We start from the raw sequence: 20,047 nt of genomic DNA on the forward strand, positions 1-20,047 counted from the left end.
TATGGTGGATGTTTAGTTTGTTTTGCCTGAACTCCTTGTTTTAATACTCTCATTTGTATTGTAGTTGGATGCAAGTGATTCAAGCTCCAGCAGCAATCTTTCACTTGCCAAAGTTAGGCCAAGTAGTGATCTTAATAATAGCACTGGACAATCTCCTCATCACAAAGTTCAGAGAAGCATATCTTCTAGCCAGAAGCAGCGGCGGTACAGTGATCACGGTGAGCAATTCTCATTTTCAGTATTGCAGAATATAGTCACTTCTGTTCAGTTTCTGAATTTGTCTACATCCACCAAAGGTAAGGAGGATGACAGCAGTGTAGCTCACAGCATGGTGGTTAAATAATTTATTGAATAACTTTTTTTTTAATTGTTTTTGAAGGCTTTATAACAAAACCAGTTTCTAGAGGAATGCTGAATACACCAACTTAATTCTCTTATTCTGCCTTGTGTTGTCCCTTGCATTCCTGACCGTGCTGGGAAAGTCTTGTTACACAAATTGAAGAGAATGTTGCAACCCCCTTTTTCATGAAAAGTACAGCACTCCTCCCCCATGCTCTTGTATGTCTGTTCAGCTTTTGTTTTCTGTTGACACTAGTAGGTCAGCTTGTGTCTAAAACTTGAAGAAATGTCAGTTTGCCAATATTTCTTGTTTCCTTTTTCCTGAGGGTAGTGTCACTTGATTGTCCTGCAGGAATTAAATTTCTAAAGGTTAGTGACTCAGACAAACTTACAACTCTTCTGCTTAATGAGTGTGCAGGATAGTAGCTTAGGGTTTTCTAAATATCTTAAAACATCTTCCTGCCCAGACACTACCTCATAAAAGGAGTTTGTTTAGGTTTACTTTTAAATACCTCAAGTGCATTCAGAGGTTGCTTTCCTTGGGGAGTCTCCTAGGCTGATGGTTATTGTGTTTTGTGATGCTTTTTAATATTTATTTTTACATATATATGCATTTTATAGTTGTATGTGTATACATACACTTTTTGAGTTGTTATTAAAACACTGACTACGAAGTTGAGGTATCTTGATGTATCCTCTTCTGAGGAGGTGTAATTGAGTCAGCAGAAAACATAATCCTGATGTCCCCACAGGCTTTTCCCAGTGTTCAGGAACCTATTAAAGCAAGAGAGCGCTTGAGGCTGTTGAGGGAGCTGCCTTATTCTCAGGTGTTCCTGGCACACCCGGGGAGGCTGGCGGCAAACCACTGCTGCTTCTGGGCTGTTCCAGGAGAGCAATCCGCCAGCCGTTAGTGTGCTGGTGGTCCGGGCTTGTGTCACCATGTACCTGTCTCAGGAGCCCAATTTTACAGAAATTGGCTTGAACAGTGTGTGCCAGCTTTGTGCTAATGAAGGATCCTCTGATTCGAATGAGAGTCAGTTAGTTTCTAAAGGTTTTTTTCCTACTGAACCCAAGCAATATCAGTACTCAAACACCAGAAGGCTCCATTAAATTTGTAATTCTTTTGTGGAAATTGAGTAATATCTTTGCCTAATGAATTCAAATAATTGTCTGTTTTTACGGCCCTCCTGTCCTTAGCAAGGTAAACAGAAGAGTCGCATATCTTTGAATTATGATATAATGGGAAGCCTTACTGGAGTTGACTTGAACATCAAATCTGTCAGATTTTATTACAAAACGGGGAGCCTTGCTTCAGGGTATTGTGTCCATGTGTCATCATCGCTTCCCTCCTGTCCCCTCCATCCTTAAAGAGGGGAGGAAAAAAAAAAAAAGAAATGTTTGGAAAGTGTTTTATCTTTCACAGAATTTTACTGTCTTCTGAAACATGCATATTTCAATAATTTAAATCATTACCTTTCTGCAACTCTGATTTCCAGTGTTAATTATTTTGATTCTCATGTGTGAATACATTTCCGTTGTAGGGAAGAATAGCTACTGGACTTCTGAGAAGAAAAATCCTTTTTCTGTTTCTTTTGTTTGTTTTTTAAGCTGGACCCTCCATCCCCTCAGTAGTGGCATATCCCAAAAGAAGCCAGACTAGTACTACAGACAGTGACCTCAAAGAGGAAGGAATTCAGTCAAGAAAATCCAGCAGTAGTGCTGTTGCAGGAAGAGGAATTGCTCCGGCTAGTCCAATGCTTGGAAATGCCAGCAATCCCAATAAGGCCGATATTCCTGAACGTAAGAAAAGTTCGGCTGCTCCTAGTGTAAGTAGAAATGCTTACTTATCAAACCATAAAATGTTATTGAGGGGTGAAAAAGTGTTAAATCTGTGATTTATCAGTGGTGTTGGTTTTACTTCTCATTCATCAAGAGTAAATGTAGGTATCTCACTATTGCCTTTTTTTTTCCCCTGCATCAGTCAGCTACTCAAGTTACCTGTGAATATTCCTGAAGTAGTTCATAGGTATTAGTAATTAGCACTAGCAGCTGTTAGTGAACAGATATATTTTGGGTATAAAAAGATCATTAAAAAAAAAAAGAAACTGAACTCAAAGGCTGTCTCCTTAAATTTTGTATGAGTTATTTCTGATATCACCAACTACTCCTTTGTGGCCTCTTGTGCAGAATAATGAAATCTCTATTTGTATTATCGTATTTTACAGTTTCATATGTTTAAGGAACTGTCTAATCTTTGTTCTCAAACAGGCTATTCCAAGCCATAGTTATGTATATTAAGATTATCAAACAAATGTAGCTCTAAAAACTGTTCAAAGGTGTATTTAAACCTGTGTTTAAAAGCAGTGTGTGTGGCTTTTGTCCTTGTGTGCTTCCTCCACCCACCCCTAAACTCCAACAACAACAAAAAACCACTCTAAGGTGTATAATTAGTCAATTTACAGGGTCGAGCTGTAGGCAGTGAGCTGAAAGAGAGAAAATCCTTTGTTTGGTTTGGTTTTAACTTGTATCCTCAATGGTGCCTCCCTCTAAGGCAAAGGTGCAAATCTGTTTTCATATAATAACTCTTGAGTCTTGTAACATTTAATTTCTAAAATTTTGGAATTTTGTATTGAAAAACTTCCTTCTTTTCAGAAGAAATAACTTCCCAGGCTTTTATTCAACTTGCAATGGAGTGATTTTTTTATTTTTTTTTTTTTTAAACTTATCCCACAAAGCTGTCATACTTGGTCATATGCTCAGCACCATTACTTACAACAAATGAGAACAGAACTTCCTGAGCTCACAGCTTTTTGACAATCTGAAGCAAAAGAAGAAGTAAAATAAGATTTGTTTTACTTTATTGGCTCTGTGTTGTCAGTTGGCTCAGTGGCTGATAGTGACTTGGCTGGAGGATTTCAGTCAAAGAGATTCCTTGGAAAGACACGTCTTCTGTGGCAGCAGCTGTTATTCATAAATGTGAACAAGAGCTTATGATTTTGGGGGACCCTTTTTTTGATTTTTTTTTTTTTTTTTTGGTCCCCTGCCGTTTCCCTTCTTGGTTTTTGATCAGTCCAGAAACTGTTCAGATTTTTCTTCTTATGTTGACAGTTCTTAGCTACTGAGTCTCAAAATGGTAGGATAATCAAATCAGTTTTGTCCTACATTGGACTTCACTCAGTATTGTGTAGTGCCTTATTCAAGAGCTTTGCATCACAGTTACAACATATTGTACGTTCAGTATCTTTAGTATTTTGATCTGCTGTGCTACATCACTCCCAAATCCTGTAGTCTACCCGCTACCTCCCAGTAGTCTTATTTTAAATTTTGTAGTACTTTAGCTGAAACAAAATTTCAGCTTGTAACCATAGGACACTTCTCTCTTCTGATTCAGTGTGCAACTGATCCAACTGGTCTTTTACAAGCAGTGGTACAAGGTGGTGAACATGGAATCAGATTTACAATGTAATTTAATTAGTGTTTAAAATGGTTTCTGTTTATAGCTCTTCATGTTAGACTGTGCAAATGCTCTTTTTTCCTTTTCTACACCCCCACCACCACCCCCACCCCCAGAGATTAGTCTTTCGCTTTCTGTGTGTTGGGAGAGGAGTGGAGCACTGACTTTTTACACAATTCATGGAACTCTTTAGGAGTTTTTATTTCTTACAGTGTTGGCATGCATCTAGAAGGGGAAAAAAGGATCTTGGAGTTACCATATTGACCTGAAGTTGAAAAAAGTTTGAGGTGGAGAGAGTTTGTGTTCTCACTGAGCACTTTTTAGTCCTAAAATCAGTAATATGATAAAATCACTGAAGAGACAGAAAAATACTGTTTAAAAACACTTACTACTTTGACAGATACAGCCAAAGTAGTAGAACTGGTCCTCACTGGAGACCCTTAGCCAGTTGCGTGCTGCTGTTATTAAATAACAAAGCTAACAAGCATGCACTTAAGGATAAGAGTTGTGCTTGTAGAGCAGATAGCAAAGTCTGGGGTTGGAGTAAGGGGCTCCAGGCTGTACTCCTGAAGTTGACAGAGCGTTTAAACTCTTGCAAACTAAATAGTTCTGCAAGCTGAACAAGTGCACGTGAAAAAATGTTCAGGTTCATTGGGCAAATACCAAATTAATAACAAAACCTGCTACAGGGGTTGCATAGTTAGCAGCAACTAATACTCCTTGTTTTAATAACTCCTTGTTTATTACTCATGGCTTTGGGTTTTTCCTCGATGCTTGTAACAAGGCTGTCCCAGAGCCCTTAATATAGTTTTAAGAAAACTGGAAGAGGTGAATAGATGTTACGTTTGGAAAATCATTTAGGACCAAAAAACATACTAGTGCTATTAAGTAAATAGATTGGTTGATTATTGTAAGTCAGAAGCTGATTCTTTGAAAGTTTTTCATCAGTCCTCGCCTTGGTGTCTCTTAATGTGAAAATACCCTGCCTAAGGTTGGGCACAAGACTCTCCAGGAAAAGAAAAGGACTCTGTACCACAAATTCACCCTTTGTGCTGTGATTGGACCTTGTGCATATGCTCAGAAGTCTCAACATGTGCTTTTGCAGCATCAACACCTCCTGCAAAGAAGGCAGATGACGCCACGAGGATGAATTTATGCAGCTAATCCTAACCCTAGGGGTTGTCATTTCGTCAGGGAGTGTGGTGCTGTTGACATCAGTTTCAGGCTTCCTGTGCCATGCACCTGTGCAACTTAGTCATGTCCAGAGATTAATAGTCTGTAGAGTGGCTGAACACAAAAGTCATAGCGTCCTAGATGAATCATGAAAGGAGGTCATACACTGAAAAGTGTAAAGGCCCCAATACCAAGACTGTATTCTTGCTAAAACTGAAATTTGAAAGCTTGAAATGCTTAAATCTCTCACAACCTCTGAAATCTGAGCTAAACAAAAAAAAAAAGTACTGATCCTTTTGTCTTTGTATTCCAGAAGAAGATCTAGGAAAGTACATGTTCAGAGTCCACTGATTTCAGATATGGATACCAAAACTTGTCCACTCCCAAACCTGAAAATGCATAATCTTTAAAGTTTGATCCAGCACAGAGATTGCTGTCTTAACTTTGTAGATGTGCAACTTCACAGTACATTTTAATGTTACGTGGTGCCTTCTTGAGGGAAACACATGTTCTAAGGGAACAGGTGGAAGGAAGCCACCTGTTACTGTGCATATTTCCCACCAGAAAAACAGTCAGATATTATAGGTGCTTCGCTTTCTAATATGTTCAGTAGTGCAGAACAAAATGATATACAAGTACTAATATTTAATAGTTCAATGTACCATTGGTTTGTAAGGGCTCCACAAAGTGTCTTGCACAGTGTGGCCTCATGAACATAGAAACAAAACTTCACTCTGGGTGCACAGCTTTCACTGCTAGCGAGTTTAGTTAAAGGGAGGGGAGTTTGCACCATGGCAAATGTCAGAGGAAAGTAGAAGAATCAATGGTTTTTTAAAAATAAACAGACTTGAAGAAAAGGGATGTGTAAGGAATAAAGTACAAGGAAGGGGCCAGGGAGACTTCTGCTGATGCTTGACACATGCCTGTCCCTAAGGAATATCCAGTGAAGAATACTTGGGAACCCTTGAGACAACTACATACTTCTTGTGATTGAATTAATAGTTCTGCTAATCTAAAACACTCTTTATACTCTTCGTACTTTTCAACACCAGGAGGTTGTGCAGTCCGCTTTTTCATTTTTATTTGTACATTCACATAAAGACGTATAGCAGGTCAGCAGACTTTTAAACAGACAAGATGGCTTCGTTGTTAAATCTGTAGCTCAGGGATTGTGTTGCTTGAAACTCCCTGTATAGCAAATATTTTGCCTTAAGGCACCGGAAGAGCTTTTGCTGGTTATTGAGAATACTCCACTTTAACAGTTTTATTTCAGGTTCGGAAACAAAAAAGGTTTGGCTACTCTCCTTTTGTGCTTGAACTGGTTTTTCCTTTTTTTTTAATCATCCTTCCCATGATTCTCTACTGTGACGATTTATGTGAAACCTTTTCTGAATGCTATTTTAAAAGTCTGCTGAATTTCCGTTGTCTATCATAGCAGTAATTCTTCAAAGAACTCCAAAAGGTTAGTTGAGCATGAAGTCCCCTGCCTGATTCTTAGTGGCTATCCTTTCTCAACATGTGCTTATCCAGGTGCTGACCAGTCATTCCCTTAAGCTAGCCTCCTCCAAGACTCTCCTCAGCAGTGATGTTTAAAGTTAATAGCCTATTTTGCTCCCTGCTTTGCCCCGTGATCCTTTTCTTTAAAGAAAATTTTTAAAGGTTCTTTCCACTTTACAGCCATATGCAGTTTCCTGTGGTATGTTCTTGGGGTGGGAAGAAAAAATACAAGGCTTACTGGCTCTTCCTCTGAAACCTGGGGGTGCATGTTTATCTGGACCACCATGCTTTTCCTACAGTAATTGCATCTAACTTGTTGTAATTCTGTTATCTGTGAATTACCTAGCTTCTCAGTCGTTCCTGGAAAATTGACCGCCAACTTGGGCATATCTCCACCCTCTTTCTCTGTAAAGACAGAGGCAAAGTAATTCTATTTCTTTTCTCCCCTCTAAAGTAAGGTCTGTAGTTTAAGTTCCCCTGGTTCTCTTGTCCTCAATGTATGATGCTTGTATTTAAATGTATATTTTTTTAAAATGTCTTATTAAAATTCTCTGCAATTTGTCTCTTTAATTTGACTTATTCTTCCCTGTTTTTAAAACTTGTCTAGTGTTTTATAGTATTTTAATATTTAAAAGTCCATGTTTACCTTCCCACTGAATTTTACCACATTTTTTTCTTAAGTCTTTGCTTTTCCTATCTTGTTTAAGGGTATGATTCTACAAGCTACAGGTGGTAAAGTATTTCAGAAGTAGGCTATTCAGATGTAGATGAATGCTATACATGCTGAGAATTTGTAGTTCAGAACATTGGTAATTAAGAACTTCTAAGCAATATTAATTTTGAGCCATCAACATGAAATACAAGAACAACAACTTAGAATTATTTTTTCTGATTGCATTATTCCTTAAAAATACTGGAAGGTGTTTGTATATTAACTTATTATTTAATTATTGTAAGTTTTATAACTGTGTAGAGCTAGCATGAAGTAAAACAGCCTTCAATTTTATGTAGACTTAACCCCAGAAAAGACTTTTGTGGGGAATAACAAGCCTATGTTTTTTAATTGTAGAATAATACTGCCCCCGGAGCAATGACACGGCGCAACACATATGTTTGTAGTGAAAGAACCACTGCTGATAGGCATTCAGTGATACAAAATGGCAAGGAGAACAGGTATATGAAATGTCTTCCTATGGTGTATGTCCCTTGTCTTCACATTTCCAAAAAACTGTAATGCCTAATTTAAAAATCAGTAATATTCTAGTGTAATTCTTAATGAAAGGTGAGTACAGATCTTTGGTTATGGAGCACCTGTAAGTATGTTGGTTTGGTTTTTTTTTCCTATGCTTAATTCATACAGTCTTTATACTTAAAATGTAAAAGGAAGATCCTAATTTCTGGTTTAATACATGTCATATTTGTACAGCCTTCATCTTAAATCAGTTGTTACTTCCTGTGACCAAACAACATCTGCTTGCAGAACAGGCTTTAGTGTCAAACTACAAAGTCCACCTCTCTTGGTCCATTCTTTTTTTACATTTCACTCTGAACTGTACTTTGTTTGGATTATTTGGAATACTGTTTTTTCCACAAAGTCTCATGGAGAAAGTCAGTTTTTTCTGAGCAAAGATGAAACAGTGATAGGCCATTGTCTTGGACTAAGAACATTCCTTACTGATATCCTTGTAGTCTGATTGCTTCCCAGTATTTTCAGAACTCATCTTGAGAAGTGAAGCACTGATATCTTCATATTCTGAGTGAAAACAGCCAGAGAAATAACAGGTTTCCTCTTACTTTACTGAATGAAAGCCTGACTGGAGCATGTAATGGAATTGGAGTTAACCGGTTCGTGTGTTAGTACCATAGCTACATCTAGTCCCATCCTGCCCTGTGTACCAAAGACTAAGGAGAGCTGTAGAAAAATGTAATTGTGAATGTAGACATTAGGTATAGAGTAACACTTCTGAAGAATACCACCAAATTTCCTGGCTGGCTGAGGTGTTCTAAGTTCCAACCAACTATTCTTCACAGAATTTTACTGGTATCAAAAGCTGGTAACAGTTAAGTAGTTGACTGTTGCCAGGAGAGTGCCCAGATAGCTAGTACTTAATAAAAATGCTTAAGCTTGGAGGAATGGGTACCCCTCTCCTACTCTTCCCAACTTTCTCCACCTCTTCCTAATTTTATGATACATTGTAAAGGGTGGGAAGAAGGTACTTTTCTTCTGGTTCATGTTGAAGTTGGTGGAAGATGTGCCATTTTTTGCACAGAATTTTTCCCCTTTCGGCAGTTTACAAGGAAGAGTGGTGAAGTTGTTATGTTGAATGGAAAATCTGTCTGTCCCTTGTTTGACCCCTGGAGCCTAGAGATAAAGAACATGATTTTGACCCTGTCTCTTCTAGCTTTCTGCAAACTGAAAGGGATTAAGGAAAAAGTCAAGTATAAATTTGAACAGTGCCAAAAGTCTAGCTGGCCAGCTGGGCCTGTAGTCAACTGTCTTGTGAAGTACAGCACAGCTACTTGGTACTGTCTCTTAGTGTGTCTGTCTCAGCCTTCATTGGTTAGTCCTTGTTAATGTGACCAAGTTTGTTTAGATTAAAGCTCACCATCCTTTCTTTGATATGTAAATAGCTTTTTTCTTTCCAAACTCTCTTTGAAAAATGAATCTTTCTGTCCAAAATAGTTTTGATGAGATTTGATAACCTGATTTCTTGGTTTAATAACACTTTTGTTCATCTTTAGTATCTTTGCAATATCTTGCCTACAATTTCTTTATTACATTTTTAAAAGTTATTAGATATTGTTTACTAGGAATGCTTGATTTAGGAGTAACCCCTTGATTTAGGAGTAACCCCTTGATTTAGGAGTAACTTCATACTTCTTAAGGAGCTGTCTTTTGAAGTTGTTACTTATCTTCTTAACAGCTTTGAGTTTCTCAGCAAACTGCTGTCTTTCTGGTTTGTCACATACAGGCATTAAGCTCAAAGTTAACATTGAGTACTACTTGGCAACTGTATTAATTCTATTTTATATCCATAATTGGTTATTCTTGTGTAATTTACCTTTTATTGTCAATATGGTATCCAAACATCGTTTGCTTATCCTTCAAACTTTAGCCCTATTGGGGTCATTTGAAATGTCTGAGCATTTAGATTTTCATTGTCAGGAAAAAAAAATCTTTATAGCTTTTGTTGCTTATTTTTGATTACTATTTTCATTACTTTTTATAGAGGGTTAAAACAAGAAAAGATAATGGGAATGCTTTGCTAATTGTTTTACAATTTGAGACTTGTCATTGAAATGCCTCAACACTAAACTGCACATTAATTTTGGCACAGTTTCAGAATTACTGTGATTTGGCACAGAGTTCAGAACTTCTGTCTGAATATATTTTGTTGCTGTAACTGGGCAAAGGCTTGACTGATCATGTGAAATGCAGGGACCTTTAATGCAGGTTAAATAAACATGGCTATGGACAGGACTGGCTCTTCAGAATGAATTCTGCTTGCCTTCAGGTGTTTCTCTATTATCTCTAATATTATTGTACTCTTAACTTGGCCGAAAGTAACTTTAGAAACTTGTAATGGTTTTTCTTCTGTGAAGCAAGATCTGTAGTAGAACCTGGGCTTTGTATAAATCCAAGGTTTTGTTAAAAATGCTTTCTGTGCTTTTGAAATGTCTGTTGGTGGCAGATGTTAAAAGCAGGAGTAATTACTATAAATAATTTGTTACAGATTGGATTTTAGATTTTCTATAGTAAGTCAGATACTGACTGTGACCCAGTGAAAACTTGGGAGACTTGCCTTAAAAGGCAACATGTGCACATGTAAAGTCTCTATTCTTTCTGTAGAGAAAGTGTTAAAATGTTGCCTGTTCTGTTTTTATCTTGCACATTGAATTCTGAGAAGGTGCTATTTCTGAAGGTATGGAAAGTTTGAAGAATCAATAGTCAGCTACTGGACTTGATGTTGGAGGAAGTAGTCTTGAAGACTCCATGCCAGACTGGTAGAAGTAAAGGGGTTTTAAGTCTCACATCCCTACTTTAACACATTGTGTAGCTGACACAGGCATTCTGCTGGAGATGACTCTGGCTTTCCTCCAAAGCCTGAGCATTAATTAATGCACTTGGACTCAGGAAACACTCTTCATAATGATAGGCAATTGCTTTAAATCATTTGTAACACAAATGATATACAACAGCCTCAGATTTTTAATAAGCCTTGGCACTAATTGGTGAATGTTAGCTTGCTGTTTCTGTGTTCCCAGGCTAGTAATCCAAGGAAGCTGATTTCTACCAAAGCTTCAGAGGAAAAAATATAAATGCTTTAATATGTGCTCTGGTACCTTATTGACACCTTTAGCTATTGCATCTTTGGAGGCAGGTGACTAAGTAAAACTTGGGTCTAACATGTTGTAAAACTAGATTCTTTCTCCTTTATCTTGTTCAACAAATTGAGAGGAAAGGAGCTAGAAGTGCTTGAGAGGCTAGTGACCAATTGTTTGGCGATTACTTGACTTGGGGGTATTGCTTTTGAGATAAATGTTCCTTTCCTTACAACTTCTTAATACCCTGGGGTAATGTAAAAGCTGGGCTGTGTTGCAGGCTTCGTTGTAGTAGCAGTCGTAGTGTCCTGCTGGATTCAGCATTGTAGAGATGCATGCATGACTCAGATGAAGCTTTCTAGATCTTGAAAAGTTAAAAACAAAACAAAGTAGATTTAGCTAACCATTTTAGCCAGCAGTTCTGATGTCTGAGCTGTGAGGTATTTTCTACTAGTGCTTTGAGAGCCCAAGAAGTGGGTCAGGTGATACTTGTAGCTGGACTAGCATTCTTCTCTCCAAAGTCTGACATACCAGAATGAGATAACAGGACTTGAATTTCAGTATTTGTAGCCATGAACTAACTTGGAAGTGAACATGCAGTGTCATGAAGCTGTCAGTGATAATTCATGATTTCTTAACCTCGAACAATATTTTTGAATTGCAATTGCCTTACTTTTAAAGCAAACTTAAGATGAATTATTTAAGGCGTTGTAGCCTGAAAGGCCCAATACATCTTGTGGCCTCAGTTTTCTCTCATCCTTTTATTATTACTAGATAATGTGAAGGCTGCAAAGAGTATTTTGGCTCAAAGAAAGAAAAAGATTTCATGTTCCTATTTTAACATGCAGCTGGCCATTCTGCTAAGACAGCACTGTAGACCTTCCTTCAAAGCCTGAATGGTAATTTGGAGAATTTAAGGTTCATGGCCAAGCAATATGAGATGCTCTTCAAAAGTCATACCTTATTCTTCAGAGAACACCAAGCGTTATTCATTGCCTCCTACATGTACAGGTTGATTAATAGTAGCCTTTTTGTTTGGGCCTTTCTGGATTTGTTAAAGATCGTGATACTGTTGTTTTTGATTGTGCCTGTGAAGTCCCTCAGTTATCAGATGTAGATCAAGATTTGACAGCTTGCCCAACCTACATTGATTTCTTTTAACATGGATTCATTCTGAAAACTATTTCACTGCAGTAATGGAACTATCATCAGTCCTTTGGAAAGTGCAGTTGGTGGGTTTTTAAATGCATTTTATAATGTTAAGACCAATATGAAATACATCAGTGCTTTATACTAGTGCTTTGGCACAGAACACTGAGTTACTCAGGTTCTGTATATCAAGGAGGGTATCACTGCAAACTAATACTAATGGTAAGAGAATGATCACTTCATAGATGTCAAGTGCTATAGTAAGGATGCTTTTTAAGGGGAGTGTAGGGTAGTTGCTGCTGTCTACATAGGAGAGGGCTGTTAGAGTTCATGTTCTGTGATAAATCAGTTAATAGAAGGAAAAGTTTGCTTTTTTTTCTATGCAGTAGTTTGTTGTTGGTCCATCATGCTCTTCTTTCTGCCTCTGCCTGAACCCAAACCCCCTCACAGCCTGACAGAAATGTTCGCTTACGCAGCTAGCCCTGCTTCAGTTTGTACTACATCCTTCTCCAGTGTTCGGCTGCGACATCAGAAGTCGATGTCCATGTCAGCCTCTGTGCACACGAAGATGATGTTGCCTCCAATAGACAATGGCGCAGATAACTTCAGGCCTATGTAAGAACCTGAAATCATTGTGAAACTAACTTATACCCACTGCTTCTTAACTTTGTGCTGTGGAATTTTAGTCCTAGATTGTTCTAGTATATATTGCCCACAAGATGTGTGTTTCCTCATTTTTTTAGTCTTGTTTACATTTGTCTTGTGGTGTGTCAGGCTGTCTGTGACATAATCCTGCAGTAATGAACCTTAATATTTTCCTAGTGTTAGCAGTATTGGACATTCCCTATTGTCAAAGTTTGTGGGAGACTTTAAATATATATCCTGAAGGACTTCACTAGTTGGAGCGGTTTGCTTGTAGAGAATTTTGTGTAGGATACTTTCAAATTAGCAAGATTTTCAAAGATTTATATATAGAATGTGCAGGGAGAGACACTAAAGTTACCTATTGCTTCTCTTTCCTGGGAGGAAACTTTACTCATCTATTCTTTTATCAGTCTTCTCAGTGAAACATTGTATGCCTAGTTTATCTGGTCTTTTCCAGGATACTCCTGTTGCGTTTTTCTGCCTATGTGGGTTTCTGTTTCAGCAGCCTTTTAATCCTAACTTCTTAGGAGTTTTGATTCCATACAGTGCTGTAATAATGTTGATATTTCCAACCCTGGCCTATATAAAAGTGTCTGCTTATGCTTTACTGTAGAATGTAGTGTTTTGTGTTTCCTGCAGAACCGTAGTGCTTCTGTAAAGAATTTCTAGCATTGTTTTTTGTTTTCTGCTCTAGCACTATTCCCGATCAAAGAACTCCTGTTGCTTCAACTCACAGCATTAGCAGTGCAACCACACCTGATCGTATTCGTTTCCCCAGAGGAACGGCTAGTCGGAGCACTTTCCATGGCCAGCTCAGAGAGCGACGTACTGCTACCTACAACGGACCGCCAGCCTCCCCCAGTCTGTCCCATGAAGCAACACCACTCTCACAGACTCGAACCAGGGGTTCCACTAACCTATTTAGTAAATTAACTTCAAAACTAACAAGAAGGTAAGCCTCTTAAAAAGGTAACGCAACATTTCCTTTTTATTGGGTTGTAGACGTACCTAGTAGTTCATTGCTTAGGTTGTTTTGGCCACATTCTCTGATTAATGGCTTAACTATTTCTGCAACTTAAAATGCACTGGTTTATGTTTTTTTCGTAGTTCTTTTTGGTTACAGAAGCCATTTGTTTTTTAGCAGTTGAATCAAGTGGGATAAAAAGTGAGACAGCTTGGTCTGTGCTGATTTTTCTGTGCTCGTCATCCTCATGTCTGAGATACAAATGCTGCAGAGCTGAAACATTTCAGCTCAGTTCACAAGCTGCTCACTCTGACTGCATGGTCTGTCACTAGACGGCATAAGCTAGGATCCCAGTCTTGATACTTGATGTAGCATTAGAAGCTCAGGTTGTGTTTCTCAGTCACTTAGGATATTACTATTTCCGGAATAACCTTGCTGGCAACACACAAATAGAAATATGACAGATGAAAGGGTAGGGGCAGGAGACAAAAGCTGCTTTTGGCAGTACTGCTAGCATAGGTCATATTACAATAGTGGCAGTACTGTGGTTTCAGTCTAGGCAAGAGTCTGGTTAAACCTTGAAAAACTTACTCCTATTTTGACCTTTAGTTCATGTGCAGATTCTGGTTTTGGTGTGAAGGTGTGTTGGTCTAGCCAAAGCCTAGCTTAAGCAGGTGTTGTTCCTGCACTAACAGGTTTTGTTTTTTTTTTTTTAATTGGACTTGTAGTTTCAAATCTATGTATGATTTAAATTAGTTTCTACAAACCCTACAGCTGAAAAACACCTATTTTCCTTCTTTATTTAAAACCTGTTGGTTCACACACCACATACTTCAGACCACTCTGATATCCAGAGCTTGTGTTTGCAGAAGTGAGGGTTTGTTTTTCTGTGCCTTAAGATAATCTCCATGCTTTTGTACCCTCCTCGTCATGGGAAATTTTTTGGAGTATATCATTCTGATCTTGGCCTGCTTGCTTTTGTTTTAGGTTTATATCTCATCAGCACTGAGCCGTTTCTTTCCTACCTGTTTGTGACTACACATGCCTCCCTCTAAGCATCCTGTTCATAGTTGCCTATTCCTGCAAAATAATGCTAAGCCAAACTCCATTTTTTCACAACTGGCTGATTTTGATTCAGTCAGTGAATTTCTTTAAAAATGTAGAAGTCATTTCTGTGAAAAACGAAAACGTGACAGCCTAGCCTTTGGTACATGTTTTACCCTGCTCAGCTCTCTGCCAGCTAACACTTCCCTGGAGGTGTTGGGTTTTTTTCCTCCTCCTTTTTCTGTTGAGAGAGAGAGAGATAAAAGACTAATTTGAATTTTTTTTTTTTTTTTAAGAATTAAGTCATCTGCTTTTTGTCAAGTGAAGTCTTAATCAAAGACATCCTTTTGGCACATCTTTCTGTACTTTTGTTTGTAATATCCTTACTTAATTTTCCATCTGATGTTCCAAATGTGGACCCTCAAACTGTGAACATGCAAGCTTTTCACTTGTGGTGCTTGGAACATACTATTTAGCATTGTGTGTCACTCAGTTGTTTAGGCAGCATTCAAACTTCTATCATTACCTCTAAGTTTCAACTTTTGCAGTGCAGTGTGGTTTTCTTGAAGTTTTTCCCTGCTACTTTTGGCAAGAGTTTAAATTCCGTCTGGACTTGATTAAATAACGTGCAGTTGTAACACAATAGTGCTGTTGCAGATGGTTGAGTTCGTATTTGGAGGTCCTCTTGCAGTTGGGGCTCTGTTATACTAGGTGCTGCACAACTACTAAGGAGGTGGATAGTGCCATCAAAGGACACAGTTATGTTACTTCTCTTTAAATAGATTTTAAAAAACTTAAAACCTGTTAATTTGTTCTAGAATTCTCTATTGGGGAATCAGAATCCTTTTGATTATGAACTACTTACGTTCTGGTGTAGGCAATTGTTACAGCTTCTGCCACTAAATTAACTAAATATTTAAGGCAGATATTGGCACAACATGGCTGGCCTAATGATATGAAGGAAGGAGGAAACCTAACTCTGAAGATACTCAAAATCTAATTATAGTAGTGTTACTGATTTTTGCTTTCTATTTGAAATCCATGAAGAAAATCCAAACATGTTTTTATGTGACCTTGCAGATTATGAGTTTTTAAGTGTTTTGACACCAGTATGTATTTTAATTGATAATAACTACTGGCGGCACATTTCCCAGAAAAATTGTTTGGAAGTAGCAATGCTAAGAGTTTGACTCTTCAGACCCTAAATCATCTGCCTAATCTCAGAATGTATTGAAGTGTGATTTCATTGTGCATTTTAAATGAGATCTTTTCGCATGTTTCACTCTAAATGGCTTTTTCAATTTATTTTGTACAAAACTTTTTGTTAATTATTATTTTGGCTTAATTTCTTTTAGAAACATGTCATTCAGGTTTATCAAAAGGTAGGATTTATTTATATTTAAAAAAAAAAAAGTGGCTCCTGCAATTAACAACAGATTTGGCTTTCTAGCCTTGGTTTTCTGAAAACTAAACTTTCTGCTGAGAACTAAATACTTTCTTTCTTGAGAGGAAAACATAGAATAAATCCATTAACTCGTGATGATACTTAAGAATCTGTGGCACCTGTATAACAAGATGCTAAGCATGCCTTGTGAATTCTTCTTTCTTTGATAGAGTTGGTAGTACCAAAGTAATTCTGTTCTCTGTACTAATACACTTAGCATGCTTATGTTTGAAGAATGAGGTGTTTGATAACAATGATGAAAATATAAACAAAACATAAGGTTGCAAGCAAATAAAGGTAAGTGATGCTAAATTTACATTCTCTATCTCTCTGCTTTATGGTATTTTATTAAAAAAATCAGTTTGAAGTGTTGTCTGCAGTTGATAGAAAGCAAACTGCATACAGTTGTGAATCTAACAGTTTTCTATGGAAGAGCAAATGAAGATGCAATAGCCATGTATTTATTTTAAAATGGGGTGCATTTGCTGAAGTGAATTGCAGCTGAAGTGCAAACAGAGCACTTCAGTTGTAAACAAAAAGTGTAACATCTATGCAAACTTAATAACAAAAGGGAAAAGCTGATTCACATTTCAAGCCCAAAGGATTGAGTTTAGTTTTACAATTTGGGAATGAATCAATCTGCTATATATCTTGTTAATCCATTATGACTCATGAAAGTTGGTTATACAGTTTTGATCCGCAGGTAAATTTTCCAGCAGGGTTTTGTAATACTTTTTTTTTGTTGTATTATATCTTGGAGCTTTTTAAAGGGTGGTACTTTCAATTTCCAGCTGCTGATCAAAACCAGGGAGACAGGGCCAAAAAACAGACATTGTTTTAACTTTCAAAATGCAAGGCTATGCATGTGACTGTAATTTGAAGTTTGTTAGACCATTTCAAGGATACACTTAGATCAGGGAGACCCAAGATATGTAAATTGCTGCTTAAATTTGGGTTTTTGTACAGTCCAAGTCTAAAGGTACCCTACCCGATCAAATTAGTAAATTCCATGCCACAGTAATAATAATCAGGGCTCTTCCAAACGTGACTGTTTAGTACTGGTGTTGGTTGGGTTGTCTGGCAGTGTCACAGCTGACTTGAGAAAGGGAACATGCACCAACTGTTAGTTAAGGAAAGAAACAATCCAGCACAGTATACAGAGGAAACTGAGCAGCGGCAGTAGTTTTAACCCACTGTGCATCGTGAGCTGTGGGGTGCTTACCACTTTGTAAGACAGAGCTTTTGTCTCCCTGTAGTCACATTCCTTGTAAAACAAAGGACGGTGATCTGTGCAACCTCCACAACTAGATGCATATAAGTTTCTTACTCTGCTGCTCTGAAGAAAGATGAAAAATGCTAATATGAGTACAGTTTTAAACTAGAAGGTTATTGTTAAAATTTGAGACTTAAAAAAGGTAATTTTTTAATCATTGCTAAAAATTTTCCTTTGACTTGAGGCCAGGAATCTCAGACTATTATGGAAGTAGCTGCTGCAGCTTCCATGAATATGTCTTTTGGATAAGAGATTTGCAAAGTCTTACACCACCTACACAGGACCAGACTGTGCTTTTTAAATTCTGTTTTAAGTGTGCATGGTGTCCCTCCATACCTGATCTGTATGTAGGTACAAAATTGAATTGAAGATGTTGGGGGTTTTGGCAACTTCTTGCCTTATATGCTATGAATCTTACCTAAACTCACTGTCTTTGATACTGAAAGAACTACTGTAACCCAGTAGCACATATATATATAGTACTGCAACATCATTCTAGGGAGCTGAACAACAGTAGATAGTCACTCCTTTTTAAACTACTGAGTTCTAATATTGTACTCAGTACACAGAGGTATAAAATAGATATCTCTCTTGTGCCATGCACTGTCCTTGCCAATCTGCATATTGTGGAAGACTCTTTTCTGACAGCAAAAATCACTTCCTGTGTTCTGGATTTTATTGCAGCATCTTTTCTCCATTTCCATAAATGGATCTTATTTTAGCGTCTTGCACTTTTTGCTGGTTTTCCGTATCTTTTTAGACAGTTTGCTTTGTGTTTATTTGGATTTTTAACACAGGGTGTGCAAAGATGTAAAGAACAGAAAACACAGCGTAACTCAGGACAGATGTATGAAAACATTCTTATTTGTGAAAGCCGTTCACAAACCATAAAGGAGGTAGCGTATAGGCAGGGCGTGACAAACGAGAACATAACTTCCCTATATATTTGTTCCATTCTCAAGACCGAGGAACGTCTTGGTTCACAAAATTCATTTATGTTAAAATACAAGCAAAAGCACAAAATTTAGAACATAAACTAGCAATTTGCGGTTCCCGCAGAAGTGAAGATTGTGTTAGCAGTGGAGGAAGCCTCAGGGCTGCATCTGACTTTGCAGACCCACCAAAGCAATACTGCCAGTACAGTAAGTGACACTTCCCAAAGCACCAGTGCTGCGCTGTAGAACTGGACCATAACCATGTCCTTCGTGAAGGAAGGAGCATCTAGACAGACTGGCACAGCTCTCCAAAGTTTGGCATGGTGGCTCATATTTGAGGGTGCATATCACCGAATGCAGTTCCTCATGCTAAATGAATGGAACACTGATGTGTGGAAAAACTGAACAAAGTAAGGATTTCCTGAGAGGCTTCCATGAAATAATTCTTTCAAAGTGGCAGGTATTTTGTAAGTAATGACACTTGCTAGATTTAGAGTACAGTGCTTTAGAAACTGAACAGTTTGGCTTCATTTCAACCTAAAGAGGGTCTAAGAACACCATTAGTAATTTTTCCTCCCCGACTTTTCTGGACAGATTCCAGTAACAGTAAGACTATTCATTGTTGGGGAGACTGGTTTATGCTCCCATTTTCTACAACCTTTGGCAAGTTTAAAAAAAAACAACCCAAATCCCGCCGCTCCCCCCCCCCCCAACCAGCCCAAACTAACAACAGCAACCCACAAAAATCCAGAAATGCTTGCAGCTCGTAACAATGCTGTCATCTTCCACTTCATAGGAACACAGCAGGCTCTTAAATTCAAGCACTCTCAATCTTTCAGTTGAGCAGCATCTGCAAATTTGTTGCTTGCTTTGCCCAGTAAAATGAGTCAGTCTCAGATCACCTGAAAGGTGTGGATTTGTTCAGTTGGTACGTGATGGTTTCTCACTTCCCATCTACCCCCTTCTCAGTCCTACAGGGCTGTTGTAAAGGATGAGTTTGTGGACTGTATATGCAGACCTTAAAAATCTTTTTCCACCTTCTCCTATATCCACCATAAATAAGTAGCACAAGATCTCATGAAAATAATTACCATTAAAAACCCACTTTGAAGCACGAGAATTAGTTGAGGATTGTCAGTTGTTTTCTTTTCATTATCTTCCTTACCCTTGTTGCTTGTGACAGCTGTTCATTAGTCAATGGCAAACATTTCCTAGCAGAGACCCTGTCGTACCATGTGCTGTGCAGTACCTCAGAGAGCAGGGTTCTGATCAGATGCTGTTGTGACAAGCAGCTCGTAGCTGAGTGACTTACCACTTTCTTAATTGGATTTCTATTGCAATAGCAGTGTGAATTTTGAACGAGATGCTGACTCCATAGCCTGTAGAAAAGTGCTGCCACCATGCTCCTTGGCGGTGCTAGTACAGCGCCTGTTCCCTTGTGACAGGGACTGCAGAGTCATCTTACAAGCCTGTTCCCTCACTGCAACCCTCAAAAGGAAGGAAAGGAGGAAATGAAGCCTTGTAACACCCCACAGACCCTGATACAAATAGCTCTGTGCATCAAAAAATAAGCTTACTGTCTTACATTCCTATCCCTAGACACCTGTCAACTAAACTGCTTTAATAATTTACATCATTCAGTGAAGCCATGTACTAGCTTAGAGTAGTCTTGATAAGAGCCTTATAAAGGCAGCTTCCCTGCAAGCAGAATTAATGCCGGGATGTTGAACCACAATAATGGGAAGGTAGAGGAGGATTATTTTTCCCCTTATTTCTGCTTGATACTGGGCTTTCAAAAAATGGTAGT

General features: G+C 38.1%; 1 protein-coding gene across 13 annotated transcripts in view; it reads left to right on the forward strand.

The window, feature by feature from the left end:
- The window catches only part of MARK3 (microtubule affinity regulating kinase 3), a 64,821-nt gene that overhangs the window by 39,335 nt on the left and 5,439 nt on the right, over window positions 1-20,047 (forward strand). For 4 of the 13 annotated variants that reach the window (XM_075713084.1, XM_075713085.1, XM_075713093.1 and 1 more), the window contains 5 exons: window positions 65-218; window positions 1,948-2,165; window positions 7,533-7,636; window positions 13,275-13,532; window positions 15,944-15,970. In XM_075713084.1, the coding sequence (XP_075569199.1) occupies window positions 65-218; window positions 1,948-2,165; window positions 7,533-7,636; window positions 13,275-13,532; window positions 15,944-15,970 (761 nt within the window). Of the gene's footprint in view, window positions 1-64; window positions 219-1,947; window positions 2,166-7,532; window positions 7,637-12,385; window positions 12,551-13,274; window positions 13,533-15,943; window positions 15,971-20,047 lie in introns of all 13 variants that reach the window. The other 9 variants (XM_075713086.1, XM_075713087.1, XM_075713090.1 and 6 more) reach the window with 5 other exon arrangements.

The sequence above is a fragment of the Pelecanus crispus genome, chromosome 6 (assembly GCF_030463565.1).
Source record: "Pelecanus crispus isolate bPelCri1 chromosome 6, bPelCri1.pri, whole genome shotgun sequence".
Lineage (NCBI taxonomy): Eukaryota > Metazoa > Chordata > Aves > Pelecaniformes > Pelecanidae > Pelecanus > Pelecanus crispus.